Source organism: Mus pahari, chromosome 15 (genome assembly GCF_900095145.1).
Source record: "Mus pahari chromosome 15, PAHARI_EIJ_v1.1, whole genome shotgun sequence".
NCBI lineage: Eukaryota > Metazoa > Chordata > Mammalia > Rodentia > Muridae > Mus > Mus pahari.
The window spans coordinates 64,085,087-64,101,877 of NC_034604.1; the positions used below are offsets into that span (position 1 = coordinate 64,085,087).

At 43.8% G+C, this 16,791-nt stretch overlaps 1 protein-coding gene across 1 annotated transcript in view; it reads left to right on the forward strand.

Annotated features, from left to right (window-relative positions):
- Positions 1-226: 226 nt before the first annotated feature.
- Positions 227-16,791, forward strand: part of Mbd2 (methyl-CpG binding domain protein 2) — a 54,602-nt gene continuing 38,037 nt past the window's right edge. Inside the window, exons 1-2 of the mRNA XM_021214493.1 lie at positions 227-999; positions 12,814-12,973. Coding sequence (XP_021070152.1) covers positions 449-999; positions 12,814-12,973 — 711 coding nt within the window. The 5' untranslated portion in view covers positions 227-448. The remainder of the gene's footprint in view (positions 1,000-12,813; positions 12,974-16,791) is intronic.

Here is a 16,791-nt window from a genome sequence, read left to right on the forward strand (position 1 = left end):
GTTTGACAATACAAAATGAGATGTTTTGTTTGTCCCTCAATTGAGAAGCAAACATAGGTAACCTCACACAATGGCTACAGTTAACCCTGTTCCTAACGACGTAGCCAGCCACTCTCTACACGGGTCAGTAGGAATCCACCGGTCTAGCCAACAGCGCTCTGCCTGCCCCAGTGGGGGGGTTGGGCCGGAAGGGCGCGGCGGGGGCGGAGCAGGTGGTCACGGGGGCGTGGCCCGGAGGAGGCGGAGACAATATGGCCTCGCCTCCAGCTTGGAGGACCTAAGAGGCGCGGCCGGGGCCACGCCCCGGGCGGGAGGGCCGCTCTGTGCGCGCCCGCTCTATGATGCTTGCGCGCGTCCCCCGCGCGCCGCTCTGCGGGCGGGGCGGGTCTCCGGGATTCCAAGGGCTCGGTTACGGAAGAAGCGCAGAGCCGGCTGGGGAGGGGGCTGGATGCGCGCGCACCCGGGGGGAGGCCGCTGCTGCCCGGAGCAGGAGGAGGGGGAGAGCGCGGCGGGCGGCAGCGGCGCTGGCGGCGACTCCGCCATAGAGCAGGGGGGCCAGGGCAGCGCGCTCGCTCCGTCCCCGGTGAGCGGCGTGCGCAGGGAAGGCGCTCGGGGCGGCGGCCGTGGCCGGGGGCGGTGGAAGCAGGCGGCCCGGGGCGGCGGCGTCTGTGGCCGTGGCCGTGGCCGTGGCCGGGGTCGGGGCCGTGGCCGGGGCCGGGGCCGGGGCCGCGGCCGTCCCCAGAGTGGCGGCAGCGGCCTTGGCGGCGACGGCGGCGGCGGCGCGGGCGGCTGCGGCGTCGGCAGCGGTGGCGGCGTCGCCCCCCGGCGGGATCCTGTCCCTTTCCCGTCGGGGAGCTCGGGGCCGGGGCCCAGGGGACCCCGGGCCACGGAGAGCGGGAAGAGGATGGACTGCCCGGCCCTCCCCCCCGGATGGAAGAAGGAGGAAGTGATCCGAAAATCAGGGCTCAGTGCTGGCAAGAGCGATGTCTACTACTTCAGGTATCTCTCCGAGGGTGCGAGGGTGGGGTTAAATGTCAGTTCAGGGTCAGAGGTCAAGAGCTGGCCTGGGCCGGGGTCGCTCGGTTAGAGCAGAGTCCCGAAGGTCTATGACAAGGACCGGGTGAGCTGGTAGGGAAAGGGGAGGGGGTGTGCGGCTGAAGCCCTGGGCAGAGGGTAGACCTCAGTGGAGTGAGGGGCACAAGTCTCTGAAAGGTCAGGGCACATTCTGTAGAAGGCTTCCGGAAAAATGGTTGGCGAAGAAAGGGTTAATGGGAAGGGATGGCGGTTCGGTCCACGAAAGGGTTAAAAGAAGGTGTAATTCATCGAAACTGTAAAACCCAGTCACTGTTGGCGCCTGTCCCAGCATGTCCCAGATTCATCATCAGAAGTGCGTTTAATTTTGCACATGTGGAAGAATTAGCCATCCACAGGAACAAAGTTTCAGTTAACTTTGTAGGATACAGGGAGGTTTCACATAAAGTAGGCAGGCATTTGTAACTTCAGAAACTGGAATGCTTTGGCGTGGCAGTATATTCTGGTTCGTTTTTTTTTTTTTTTTTTTTTTTTTTTTGGTATTTTGGTTTTTTTTTTTGTTGTTTATTTTTTAACAACGGAAGTTGTCCGACTCCTAGACCAACATTTGTTCCCCAGTGAACATGTGGCAAAGTCTGGAGACATTTTTAGTTCTTACCTGGGGAGAGGGTGCTATTGGTATTTGATGGGGAAAGGTCAGAAGTGCTGCTGCTTGCTGTACTGTATAGTCTGCAAGCAGCCCGTACAGTAATTATCTTACCCCAAGTATCAAACAGGACTAAAGTTAAGAAAGGAATCTGAACCGCTTCAAGGTTTTTCACTTGACTGTAATCTTGCCGTACTACGTTTATACTGCTCATGGCCTTCATTTGTGACAGGTGGCAAGCTCAGGGAAGGGACAGTGGCCCCTTGATACCATTGGGATCATAAACAAACTAAATGTTCCTCCAGACCATCCTATGTATAGGAGAGTACAAACACGTTCAGCTCAGTAGTTTGGAGGTCCCTGCTTGTGGACAGATTGAGCAATTTTCAGCCAGCGTAATATTTGAATGTGTAGGAACTAGTTGTTAGTCATTCAGAAGTTGGAGTAATGTGAAGGATTTCCTATTGACCATTTAGCCAGGTCAGGGAAAATATATATATAATATTTTCAATTCATGTAGTTAAGTTTAAAAGGTTAAAAAGTTGTATACAGTCAAAATACATGACTGTAGTCGCTGCTGAGATAGAACATGAATATGAACATATTGGTTTCCCCTCCTCGGTGCTGCTGGTCAAACCCAGGACCTGGTGCGTCTACAGGCAAGTGTTCGGCCACTGAACAGTACCCCAGACCCTGAACACATTCTCACTGGTTGCTTGGGATGATTAGTTTGCTATTTTTTCAGCTCTTGAAATTAAAAAACAAAAACAAAAACAAAAAACAAAACATCGTGTTGTAGTCCAGTTAATTTTCTTCACTTTGTTTGAGACAACTTATTTTTATTGTTGGATTAAATTGTCTTTGCACAAACCAGGCAAGTGTGTGCAAAGACTTTTTAAAATTTAGTGACAAGAGCCTTGCCAGACTTCCCCGCTGGCCTTGAATTTGCCTTGAGCTCCTGATGTTCTCTCACAGCCTCCTCTGCAGCTGGGGTTATAGCTGAGTACCATCAGGCCTGGCTGCAAAACTTAGATGTGTGTGTGTGTGTGTGTGTGTGTGTGTGTGTGTGTGTGTTTTAATTTCTTTATTGCTATTCAGTTCAGTGCTATGATGGTGCTAAAAATAAAGAGCGCCTACTCTCAGGTCCATTATTTCCTTTCCTCCTGTTAAGTTCCGGGTTACTTTGTATTCCCTTTACTGTTACCTCTTTCTAAGTAGGCAGTCTGCACAGGCTTTGTTTGAATGGCAGCATCTGTGTCTTGGAGGCAGTTATATCAGACAAGAATTTTTGTGTGTGTCTGGGGTTGAATCCCTTAGAGAAGAGCTTCATTCCCAATTGAGCACTGTGGAATCTGTCTCTTGTTGCTTATGAAACCTGTCTTGGAATATGGCTTGTTTGGCTTTGAGTAATGTATTTATTCAAACTAACTTTGCATTGTAGAAAACCTTATGTTTTTCTTTTTCTGGACATGTAGCTAGGAAAGCTAGCTCAAAAGCCAAACTGGGTGGGGCTACCCATGCAGTGTCTCAGATACGCAGGGACCTAAGGAATAGGATCACTTGAGCCCAGGAGTCTGAGCCAGCCTGGTTAATATAATGAGATTCTTGTTTGTAGAAATACAGTAGAAGTAGAGGCTGGTCAGATGGTTTGGCAGGTAAAGATGCTTGTTGTCAAACCCGATGACTTGAGTTTAATCCCTGGTACCGACCTGACAGAAGAGGGCTGACTCACAAGTTGTCCTCTGACCTACTTGCTGTGCTGTGCGCACTTCTACCATGGACGCCAAATACTAGATGCATATGTGTACAAAAAGTAAACAGTTTTAAACTTTGACTTTTATTCTTTTTTTGGGGGGGTGTTTAGAGATGGGGTTTCTCTGTGTGACCCTGTCTGTCCTCAGACTCTCTTTGTAGACCAGGCTGGCCTCGAACTCAGAGCTCTGCTTGCCTCTGCCTCCCGAGTATCGGGATTAAAGTTGTGCACCATCATGTTCAGTCTGAAAATTGATAAAATAATCAAAGCTTTGGACTGTTGTAATAAATGCTCTTGTCTAGCATTTATTATTGTTGTTGTTATTGAAATGGAGTCTTACTAATTCCAGCTGCCCTGGGATTCACTATGTAGACCAGGCTGGCCTTGCACTCATAGAGATTGGCTTGTCTCTGCCTAGGCCACTGTACATAATGTCTTTAATGGAATGCATGTCTGTGTGGTGTGCATGTATGCATGTGGGTGTGTGGAGGCCTGAGGTTGACATCAGGTTTCTTCCTTCATAGTTCTCTACCTTCCACACTTAGTCAGAGTTCCTGACAGAACCTGGAGGTAGCCCTTTCTTTCCACCATGCGTGCTGACTGATGTCCAGCCAGGACTGGGGCTCCTGCATGGATTCTGGGGCTCAGATGCTAATCCTCACACTTAGTTTCCAGTTTTCTCCCTACTGAGCCATCTCCTCAGACCTCGCCTAACATCCTCCAGACTCTGGGCTGGATCCAGTAGTACAAGACAAGAGTAGACAAACAGAAACCAGTCACGTAGCCGCAGAGCACCCTTCTGTTCATGGTTACATTTTCCTGTTTTTTAATTTTTTTTTTTTTTTACAAATTTGAATATTAATGGTTCTTGGTAGATAAGCCCTATTTAACCAGTTGAAAATCAACTTTCTGTACAAATTAATCTTTAGGAAGATCATCAAGCACCTTAGTGATAATTACATCTTTTTGTAAGATACTACAGTGTGATTGCTTGAACTTAAAATGAAAAGGACATGTAAAGGGATCTGAACCATGCTCGCTTATTTAGGGCTTCAAGGAGACATATAAACGGATTTGAACCATGTTCACTTATTTGGGGCTACAAGGAGTGGTGTCTGCGGTTTGCCGGCATCTAGTTACAATGCCGGCATCTAGTTACAATGTGTACCTTGTGATTCTCCTGAGAGGCTCTACTCTGAAGCACTGCAGCACAGCGCATTAGTCTCTTCAACTTGTGATGGTAACTTTGTGATGGGTTATGAGGGTACACCAGTGTAACTGAGTTCAAATTACTTCTCAGATTCAGATTTACATATTGCTGTCCCCTAGTGTACCTGCCTTTAAACAGAAGCTCACACAACTGTATCTGTTAGTGGTAAGTAAGTTAAGGGGGAACTCTCTTGCTGGTAATGTGAACACATGTGTTCAGCTATTCACACAGATTCTAGTAATGCTAACCCTCGAATTAGCCTGCTCCTGGGGAGATTAATTTAAATTAAGCCATGCTTATTAACAGAGGGTGTGCCTGACACTTATTAATTGGGCTGGAATTAAACACACAGGAAAAGCCTTAGGTTCTGGTGGAATATGTTTCGGCTGCATCCTGAAACTGCCAGAGTTGTAATAGCAGCACCTCTGGTTGCCAGTTAAGCATTATAATTATGCCTTCTGTCAGGATTACTCAGATAGTGTTGTGGCAGTTCATATATTATCATCCAAAGCATATTTTAAAGAAGGGTGTGGTTTGTTAAACTACTGGGTCCATTGGTACAGTTTCTGAAAAAAAAATTGATTGCCACATTTGAACCCATAAAACAGTATTTTTCTTACTGGCCAGCATTTGTTTTTTTGTGTAACACTTGCTGGTTATACTTCCATCTTCATAAGGTTCTTTAGGGGCTTGCTCTCTCTTTCCTGCCTACCTCCCTCCTTCCCCCCTCCCTCCTTCCCCCCTCTCTCCTTCCCTCCCTCTCTCCTTCACTCCCTCCCTCTCTTTTCCTGTGCAGCTTTTGTTGGGCCTGGTAGTTGTCATATAATTGCAGGCTGGCTTTGAAGTCATGGCAATCCTTCTGTCTCAGCCTCCCAAATGCTAGAATTGCAGCACACACTACCAACCTTGGGTGGCTTCACTTTCTTGAACTAGGAAGTACAGGGCCAGATGCTGTTGAGGTCCATACAAATGACAAGTGATAGAAGTCCCCAGAGGAGGTGTAAGATTGGGTCGGGCTTCTCCTGCTTGGCGGCTTACCAGTGGTGCTCGTGGACACGCTCCTGCATTCCCCATGCTCCCATTTGCCCACTCTGGTGGGTCTCGCTGCTACACAGACCTCAGTATTTGACACAGGGGTGAATATTGTCCTTGCTCAGGTAACCAGACAGGCAGCACATGCAGTGAGGCACTAGTGACCTTGACCTTTATTTCTGCTCCCAATTCCAAGGGATACAGTGCATTGCAGTCCTACCCCAGGTTTTTACCCTGAGCCAACCTTTAGTATTTGGAGCAAATTAATACTGTATAATTTCATTCATAAGTAACTACTTAAGTGGACTGCTTCTGGAGATAAGACTTATATGTGGAAATTTTATAACCACACAAAGCTCAACATTACAAATGTAGAAGTAGAGTCAGCAAACAGGTCAGGATTATTTTTCTGCCACAGTGGTCCTTTCGCTGTATGCTAAGAGGACAAAAATATTTCTGCTCTTTCCTGAGTGCTGTGGACTTCATGGTAGACACAGGATGATAGTAAAAGTAGCAGAATCCAGAGATCTTGGAGCTTGGAGCATTGCATTATGGACCAGGTAAAAAGATGGGTCATTCATCCATTAATGATAGAGTGAATCAACCAGCATGGTTGGAACAAAGGTCACTAGGTCAGAGAAGTGGTTGAAAGGTTAGAGGGAGCCAGGTTAAAAAGAGCCTCAGATGCAGAGCTGATGGGAAAGGCCACGAAAAGCTATTACTTTTACTTTTTTTAAAGTTTATTTTAAACTTACCTAAAACATAAATGTTATCTATTTGTATATTCTAAAGATAAATTTACATAGAAGTCTTTTAAAGAGGAACTGAGGTTAAAGCACTGTTTTAGGATGAGCACTTGGGTACTTTAGAACCTGTCGTGATGCCCTCAAGTTACTGAGACCATTTTGCCTGTGGCCAGGATGGGTTCAAATGTGATTATTTAGTAACCGTCAGACATGGGGATAGACGTGATGTAAACATGAGTAGTAATGTACTTGACAGTGTTGTGCAGGGACTTTTGAAGGTCTGTATGCTTTAGACAAGCTTACATTTACAGGAGGGTGGGGGACTTGTGAGGAGTTGGCCTTAGTCAGCCTTCTTGTCAGCTCGCACTGTTTTCTGAAGCAGGGGTGTACATTTTTAAAAAATTGATTTGTTAGTTTTCTCTTATAGGGTTTGTTTGAAGTGCAAAAAGATAACTCTTAATTTTCACAGTTTAGTCTCAGATAAAACTTGACTTCGTGGGTGACATGTTTTTAATGTTAAAATAATCCTTTGTTTGTTTTGAATATTAACTTAAACTTTAATGATCTAACTTAGTAAAGAAATAACTTTGACAGTTCAAGGGATTAGAGAGATGGCTCAGTGGTTAGGAGCACTGGCTGCTCCTCCAGAGGACATACATTTTATTACTAGTACCCACGTGGTGCCTCAACTGTCTGTTATTCCAGTTCCAGGTGATAGAAGGGCTTTGTATGTATGTGGTTCTCAGAATGCATACAGGCAAAATACCCTTACAAATAAAATACATTCAAAAAATAAAATTTTTTTTAAAAAGTTGAGGTTTTGGTTAGTTTGAGCTCTTCCGCTGTTAAGGCATACAGAGATTTTTGTGTGAGGTTTTCCTTACTTTTTCAGTAAAGCTCCCGCTGACTGTGGTGGGTAGTGTTGTACTTTCTCCACCTTCACCATACCTGTTCCTAGCCCTCTGCCCTCTGGGGATGCCCTTCCGCTGAGGTGACTGCCACACTGACAGCTCTCCTTGTCAGAAACTGCTTTGAAGAAATGGAAAGCCATAGTTCATCATGTCATCAAAATATGTCCTGCTGTTAGTGAGGGCTCCAGAGGACAACTCCCTTGCGGGCAGGCCCAGCACGCTGTGGTTGTCTGGCTCAGGCTGTGGTGTGTCCAGGTGAGTTCAGTGTGACACAAACGCAAGCAGTCCTGAGGACTCTGGTATCACTCGTGCAGTGTTTAAGGTTTCTTCTACATAAACTTTGTTTTGGATAATTATATTTAAGAATCTTAAAGATGGAGTTAGGTTTAGCAATTACTTTAAACAGTTTTACAGAAATTAAAGAAATCTGGGCTCAAGTGATGGAATGTCCTCATATGAACTGAGAAGTCCAACTCCCGACTTTGATTTTTATTTAGATAGTGGGTAAGAGAAATGAAAGGCATGATTGCAAGTTAGCTTAGGAACAGATAGGGGCAGCTGACAGGGAATTTTTCTCTGTGGCTGAAACTGAAATAGTATTTCATTACTGGATTAGCTTTGGTCAGAGCAAACTGAAAATGACTAATATCATTCACCAGTCTACTAGCATTAAAAAAGCAATGCTGTAAACTTGAGTTATGAATCGATACTTATAAAATAAAAGCTTAATTGACATCATAGAATAGAAGCTTAGTCACTTTGCAAGTCCTAGTATTTCTGAGATGTGGACCGGTAGCAGCCATCTTAGAGGGTGGATGAGAATGTAGTCATTGTGTATACTCAACCAGGCACTCACAGGGCAGGTTGCCATGGTGCAGATGATGCGAATCTGCTGGGTACCTTTCCTACTTAACTATGCTCCTGGGCCTTGTCCTCCCATTGCTTGGCTTCATCTCCTGTAGAGCAAGGTTCCTGGTCTTAAATTCCTGAGATAGGCAGGTTTACTTTCTTGAAGTATGCTACAGAAAGGACAGTGGCTTGTCCTTCTGATTTTGGCATGGCATACATATCTACCATGGCGTACATACCTACCATGGCGTACATATCTACCATGGCGTACATATCTACCATGGCGTACATATCTACCATGGCGTACATATCTACCATGGCGTACATATCTACCNGGCGTACATATCTACCATGGCGTACATATCTACCATGGCGTACATATCTACCATGGCGTACATACCTACCATGGCGTACATACCTACCATGGCGTACATATCTACCATGGCGTACATGCCTACCATGGCGTACATATCTACCATGGCGTACATATCTACCATGGCGTACATACCTACCATGGCGTACATACGTACCAGATGCTTTGGAGAGTCAGATTTGCATGATAGGAGCGAAGTAGAACTTACTGGGTAGCAGCTGATATTGCTAACATTGAAAATGTGACTTCCGCATTTTACCCTTTTTGGATTGTATAGTTAGTGGAGTTTGTGAGACTTTTAAAAATTGTATTTAGTACTTTATATTTGCCTTTAAAATTAATTAACATAGGAGCTATTTTAAGCCATATTGCTGTAGATCATACACTGAGACAATCGGAATTGCTTCTTCTGTGCTAGAGGCTGGCTGTGGGCCCTGTGCTTGCTGGCAGCACTGTAGCCCTGACCTGTCTTCAGCTCAGTGTAGTTTGGGATTGAGTTCTCAGGAATTGATGTCTCTTTGGCGTCTGAGAAGAGAAGTGACTAGAGTGTAGCCTCCTTAGTGAGTTATCCTTTGTAGATGCTGTGGCACTGTGGGGCTGGCATATTTCCAAGGGGAGTTTTAACACATAGGAAATACCTTTTGCACATTCAATTTTGAAATTTACGAGTTCTTCCCAAATGTCTTCCCCCAAAGTCCCCAGATGTCTTGTTTCAGCCACATGTTAAGCAGTCATGTTTATCTTTTTGGTAAAGTTACTGTCTGAATATTTTCAAGTTCTGAAAATAAGTCAGTTGAAACAAGGTCCACACTGGATCTCAACTTTTTCTTGTGTTAAAAAGATCGTTAGGAGGAAATCTGATTAAGAATTTTCATTTTATTTTTTGGAAAGGTATCTTTCTTGTTTTTCACTGTGTACTGGAGATTTTTTTCCCCAACATATTTTTATTGCTTCTTTGGGGATTTCACATCATAGACCCTGTCACATTCACTTTCTAGTTCTTCCCTGTCCAGCCCCTACCCTGCTCTTCTGACCTCTGTGCCAGCAAACAAGAGAAATGAGTTTACTTGTGTTATCTGTCTCCTCACTGGAGCATGGGCAGGCTCTCAGTGGGCCGCCCATCAACAGCACTGAGTCGTTCGTTCCCTAGCCTGCTGGAAGCCATCTCATGTGAAGAGCTGCTCTTTGTCCTGGGATCCCCTGCCCTAACTGGACTGCCTAGTTGGGCCTCAGTGGGCGAAGAGGCGCTTAGTCCTACTGAGACTGGATGTCCGAGGGCAGGGTAGTACCCAAGGGGGCTGCTTCTCTGAGAAGAGGAGGGAGTAGTGGGGGGGGGGAGAAGGTGATTGGCGGAGGGAGATACAGAGAGAGAGAGAGAGAGAGAGAAGACTGAGTGAGATTTGTAAAGGTAGGACTGGAGGAGAGGAGGAAAGGGGCTTCCATTGGAAGCAGAGTGAATAAATCAATTAATTAATGAAAAAACTGATGGTTCCACTGCTTTCTGCTTAGGCTGTTACTATTTTCTTTGTGGGGGGAGTTATGGGGGTAGGGCTTGTCACTGACGTCTTCCATGTTCCTCTTTCTCAGCTGTGTGTCTGCAGGTATCAGTATCACTGCCAGAGTAGCTTAATTGCTTTCCCCTTGTAGATGCCAGGAGAGCATCCTGTCACTGAGCTATATTGCCTGCATTCTTTACTTCTTAAAAGCTACCCCAGCTAGGCTTGCATTCTCTTTGCCTCAGCCTCTTGCAAGGTCTAGCACCCTCCCTCCCGCCCTTCCTCTCTTGTCCCCTTATTTACTAGCCATTCTAAAGATAGCTTTCTAGAATGTTCTTTATCAGTCTCATGAGTTTGGATTGTTAGAGCTACATGGGTATTGTAGCATAATTAAAACTGCAACCATAAATGACTAAGGCATACAATATTTTATAACTTTTCAAGTTAATTTGTGTGACTTATGTGGTGAAACGAACTAAACATGATATTTTTAATTTTAAGATTCATCCCAGTGTGCTGTAAAAGAAAAACTACATTCTGTCTTACTCAGTTGATAAGGTTTCTTGCTCTCAGAAAGTTACTTTTGTTCAACGGTTGCCTCTAGATTGTGACATTTGAGAGTTTTAGAAAAGGGGGTTTATAATATTTGGTTGTTGGAAATATATAGGAATCAAGGAAACATACAGGAATTGTAAGAAGACAGTTTGAGAGGATTGCACAACTGTTTTAAATTTGGAATGAAGAATGACAAGGCTCCCTGCGGGGACAGGACCATCCAGGTGAGCTCGAAGGATTAGAAAGCTCATTGACAGGTTCATCCTATCTGGAAACACACACAGGGAGGACACAAAGGGACAGTGCATATTTCAGTGACTGAGTTTAGAACTCGGGGTATCAGGGTTGACAGAACAAAGTCTGGAAACAGAGACTTACAGAATTTGACCTTGTTGCTGCATGGGTAGCTGGGAGATGTGGGGCCTGAAGGATTCTTGTGTCTGTCCAGCTTTGAGGGCTGGGTGCTACATGGGCAGTGATGGATGCTGCTGGCAAAGCTGGGGACAACTGATGGTGTGTACTCAGGAGTGAGGTGGGTGCATGTGGCCGGTGGGGATGCCCAGGTTTCAGGCAGTTCTGAGAGTAACCTGATGGTTGCTGCTTCTGTGGTTTTGAGCCGAGTTCTCAGTGTACGTTCCACCTGGCTATGAGCACTCTGTGCTGTCCTCTCTTCTTGCCCAGTGTGGATTGCAGTATGAGCTGCTTTATTTTATTTATTCTCTATGGTCTGGTGATTGGTGGCTGTAATAGTCATCTGTTGGATGAAGTTTGTGTACTTTGAATTGTGTTCCAAGAATGCTTAATGTGGGGATTGTGGAAACAATGTTGATGGCCCTTCCAGCTGTCCAGTCTGTGCTGACAGGACATGTGCTGTGCTTAGCCTCCAGCCTGGAGTTACTTTCATCCTGAGAAGTGGTTTATTGTTTAGTTTTCCAACAATTTAAGACATCCTTTGTCTGTTGAATTATGTTGCACACATTGTGACCACTTAGTGCAGGATCACATACTCTTTGAGATGCTTTCTGGAATTCTTAAAAATTCTCCTGCAGACACAGTCACAGTTTGCTCTAGCGTATTTGACTCATAAAAATTGCAAGATAAGACTTTCAGTATATTACCCCCTCCCCCCAAGAGTTTCTTTTAGACTAGTGGTATAGAAAGCCTTTTAAGGAAAGTCTGCAGTTCTGGCACTTTTATAACTTTGCATCTTCAGCAATTTGTTTGTTTGTTTGTTTACAGGAGTAAATTGTTTATTTATCTGACTTCTTTAGGATTAAAGCCCAGGCAGGTACCATCACACCTGGCTAAGAAGAAATTATTATTGATGGGTTAATTTTATTTATTTATTTTTCTCTCTTTAGATCTCTGCTTTTTTATTTTTACTTTTGAAATTATAATTACATTTCTCCCCTTTCTTCCTTCCAACATTCCTTTATATCCTTCTCTGTTCTCCTTCAAATGTATGACCTCTTTTTTCATTATATGTGATTGCATGTATATACATGTATGTATATACATATATATTTCTAAATATAACCTGCTCGTTGACAGGGTTATTTAAGGTAGTTTGTCAAAGTGAGCCATGTCAGAAGTGAATAAGCAGGTCTGTAGATCATACTGCTTGTTTTCGTTTCAGTTGTTATGGTAGTTTTAGTTGGAAACATTTACATATCAAAATTTGAGAGTTTCATTTTTTTTCTGTTATAGATGTTATAAGCCTATACCAGATAATGTGGATTCCAAATGCATATATTTTAAATTAGCTACTGACTTTAAAAGTTTGTGAGCGGTTGGCATTGTATATAAACGAGTGTTTTCATAAGACAGTTTGGAAAGAAGTCAGTGAGAATGAAGACTCTTGCTGAGTGTGCTGTGCTGTGCTGTGCTGTGTGGTGCTGTGCGGTGTGGTGGGCGTGGCTGTGCTCAGTTCTCAGCAGTTAGCTGAATGTGCAGTAGAAGGATAATCTGTAGCAGCATGTGCAACACCTTCCAGTGTTAAGTGATAGGATACATTATGTCTTTCTTCAGAAAGCTAAGCAGTTCCTTTAAGACTTGTAATAATTCCAAAATTAGACTAAACCCCTACAATTATAATTTGTAACAATTGAGAACACAGTACTGTTAAAAAGGTTATATAGGGTTCTATTTTAAAAGATTATATAGAAGCTACTACTATTGCCCTTTGTACAATTAAACATATTTTCTTCTAGTCCGAGTGGTAAGAAGTTCAGAAGTAAACCTCAGCTGGCAAGATACCTGGGAAATGCTGTTGACCTTAGCAGTTTTGACTTCAGAACCGGCAAGATGATGCCTAGTAAATTACAGAAGAACAAACAGAGACTCCGGAATGATCCCCTCAATCAGAACAAGGTTGGTAAATGGACTTGCAGCACTGACATGCACTTCCTAGGCTCTCCACAAGGGTGTCATGTTGGGATTGGGTTGTTGAGATCTTGGCTGTCTGAGTGTCTCCACTATAGAGCCTTTTAAAATTTACAAGTGGGACTTAGTTTTCTATATTGGAAGTGCTTCCATAGAAAAAGTGTAAGTAATTGTACACAGTAGAAAACAATATTTCAGTATGTCACTAGGCCAACGTGGACACCACACTTTGGGATTTTCTTTCTTTTTTTTTTTTTTTCAAAACATAGTTTCTCTGTGTAGGCATGGTTATTCTGAAACTCATTCTGTAGACCAGGCTAACCTGTAACTCAAAGATACCCCTGCTTTTGCCTCCCAAGTGCTGGGATTAAAGGCATGTACCACCACCATCTGTCTGGCTTGTGGTTTCCTTAAAATATATTTTTTTCTGTTTCCTAAAAAGAGTCAACATTATCACATAGTGTATAATTGCATAGTCAGGTCAGAAGTCGTGCCTTTGATGGTGGCGATGATGCCTTCTCGTAGACACCCCATTCTCAGCAGAGCTTTTCAGTGGCCCTTAATTTTCTTGAGCTCCTTGGTTGGCTATTCTGTAGCAATATAAATAAGTCACATTTCAGTATGTTAATTTATTTTGAATCAAGCTTTAGAATCTTTTTTAAAATAAGCTTCTGTTCTTCTGAGGACAAGTGGCCGAGTGTGCTAGACCCACAGCGAAGTCGCTGCCTTGCCTGGCTCCTCTGGGTATGTTCTCACCCTAGGACTGAGGCAGGGGTTGAGGTGGAAGTCGCTGCAGGTGCCTTAGTGAGTTCAGTGATGTGGTTTTCAGTTGTAAAATTTAGGAGTCTCTTGGATGCTACCATCAGCAACCCCTTGATCAGTCTTGTGAAAATACAGGGTGAAAAGTAGAGGCATTTCTTAGGATCTGACTGCTGGGGGTCCGGGCAGACCCTCCCTCTGGTGCAGCCGTCATTCAGGAAGCAGGCTATGGATTCAGGCAGGCATGGGCTTGGTGAACTGGCTATGCTGGGTATTAGATGCTACAGTCATACACAACTTTCTTAGCCTCTGAAGGCCTGAGGCCGTTTGTAGAATTGGGCAATAAAACTCCCATAGCTTTATCATGAAAAAACATAGTGGGAATTTACATACAAACATTTACCAAGCTATTGACCCATGCTATTCTCCCCCCCCCCCCCAAAAAAAAAAACTTCCCCTTTCCTTCCTTAAGGGGCAGCCACCTTTCTGAGCACCAAGCCATCTGCTTACCATGGTGTCCAGTGTAGGAGCTTTCTGGTGCAAGCCCTCCTTATCTTTTTTGTTTGGTTTTTGTTTGGAACACACACACACCACATATTATATACACACCACATGCATGTGTATATAATATATACATGTATATAACAATTAAAATTTTTCTGAAACTGCCACTTTAAAACTCTAGTCACAGTGCTGCCTGTGTACCTACAGAAGGACTTAAATAAATATTTATGAAATGAAAAGAATACTTTTAAATAACCCTGCTATTTCCAGAATCACAGTTTAGCCTCATTTAATGTAACGTGAAGCTTTCCGCCCTGACAGTTCCGGCTCATTAAGAAGCAGACACTAATTGGTCTCTAGTTTGTGTGCACCTCTCTGCTCTAGCCGCTCTGGACCGCTCGCTCGCGCTTCACCCGCAGCATGGCATGCGCTTTCGGGATCTGCTTGCTTCTGTGCTGTCTCCTCTGCTTGGAATGTGCTTCCCCTCCCCCTCACCTGGTGACCTCCTCAGCTGAGGCTCAGCTCCATTGCCTGCATATCTGGGAATCCTGTCCCTGCTTCCATGATGACCATGTGTTTGTGGCTGTGCTTCAGCTAGACTGTGAGCTCCAGGAGAGCAAGGACTTCCTTCGTTTTGTTTTTGCTTTTGTTTTGTATAGTTGCTGCAAACCTTGCATGTAGCAGCCTGTTAAATAAATACTGCTTTACTTTCTGTCTGATTCCAGAAGGGTGTTGTGGTCATAAATGCTTATTCAATAAATTAGTACAATACATGTGTGGAAGTGCCTGTTTTTTTCATTGTGTTCTGAATGTATGAAGTTTTTGTTCTGCCTGGTCTTACCTCGACCTGATTTTATGTTTTAGGTAAGTAGCTACAATTTGGAGTTCTTGCAGCTTTACAAGGAGGCTCGCTTTGGGACTAACACTGTCATTACAAACAGAAAAAAAATATTTGTGGTAAAGTTAGCTAAATGAAGTTCTTCATGACAGTACTGAATAAAGAAAACTGGGAACTGTCAAGTGGCTGACAGAAATCCCTGTATGTAGCAAGCTTGGTCAAAGTCAATTATTCATTGGGTATTTTTCTCTTTTTAAGTTTTTTAAAAAGGATTTTCTTCTTAGAAATGGGGATATAGTCAACAAGTAAGGCTTTAAACAGGATTGACCAACTAAGTTGATCTTGATGTATGTCTTCTATATTATTGCTAATGAATGGTATTTTCAAGTGTAATTAGACCCCTTTGAAGCTCTGCGAAAGCTCTTTAATTATATACTCCATCGGTGGGTAGGGTGGGTGGGCATGCCTTTGGATTAACACACACTGCAGTTTTTGTACTTGGTTTTGCTTTTCTCAAATTTATTTTTAATCTAACCTCCATAATGGATTGCATTTTTGATTTGGTTACACTTTATTGATTTTTCTTGCTGCTGCTATAATTATTTGCAGGCAACCCCCATCTTTCTAGGTGATAAAATAGATCTGAAATCCCAAGTAGGTTACTGAAGATCTCGATAGGGTTAATGGGAGCAAAAGTGGCTCAGAATACTGTGAAAATGGCCAGCTTGAGTGTGCTGCAGTCATAGCAGTTTGATCACAGTGGAGCATTCTGGGATTGACTTCTGTTAGCTTTAGCCACACGTGTGGTCGGTATGTAGCTGCATATGTCTGGTGTTCTTAGACAATGCAGTTCTAGAACAAAAAGGCAAAACCTTAGATTCAAATATAAATTTTTGTGTGTGTGTGTGCATGCTCGCTCACACATTTCAAGGTTTCAGAGGTAGGATTTGACATTTTAAGGAGGCAGTAGACAAGTCACAGAGGCCTGTCCTTCTACAGAGATCCTTTTGTCTCTGATTACTTCGTCCTAAGATTAAGGAAGCACATATCAGCATGTGAAACATGAATTAGCTTTTGAGCACTAGGTTTTGTGGGGACAGAAGCCAGATTGGATTATAATGTGAAAGATAAAATTGGTCAGAATGAACAGTTACTCCAGTAAATCTTCATAGGTAAGGTTGAGAGTCATTGAAGGAGAGAAGAAAGGGATGACACTTTGGTTGAACTCTTGTCATTTCAGAGATTGGAATGGTTAAAAATACATACAGATCATGAGAGAAGAAATTGTGGAGGTCAGAAAAGTTAAATGTATTTGCAGATAACAAGACCATGGAACTATACTAGTTAGGGAAGAATGTGAAAGGCACAAGAAACTAAGGAAAGGGATAGTCAATTGATGGAGATTTGGGGGTCAGAAGAGGCAGAAGGCAGCCCTGAGTTGTGAGCTGCAGACTGGAGGCATGCATTACAGACTCAGATGCGTCATTGAGATCTGGAGACAGAGTTGCTGCTTTTGACACACATGTAACTAATGGCAGGTAAGTGAGGTTGAACAGGGGAAAGTCCAGGGACAGATAGAGGTCTTTTAAAAATGAGGACGGCCTTTAATTCCAGCACTCGGGAGGCAGAGGCAGGCGGATTTCTGAGTTTGAGGCCAGCCTGGTCTACCAAGTGAGTTCCAGGACAGCCAGAGCTATACAGAGAA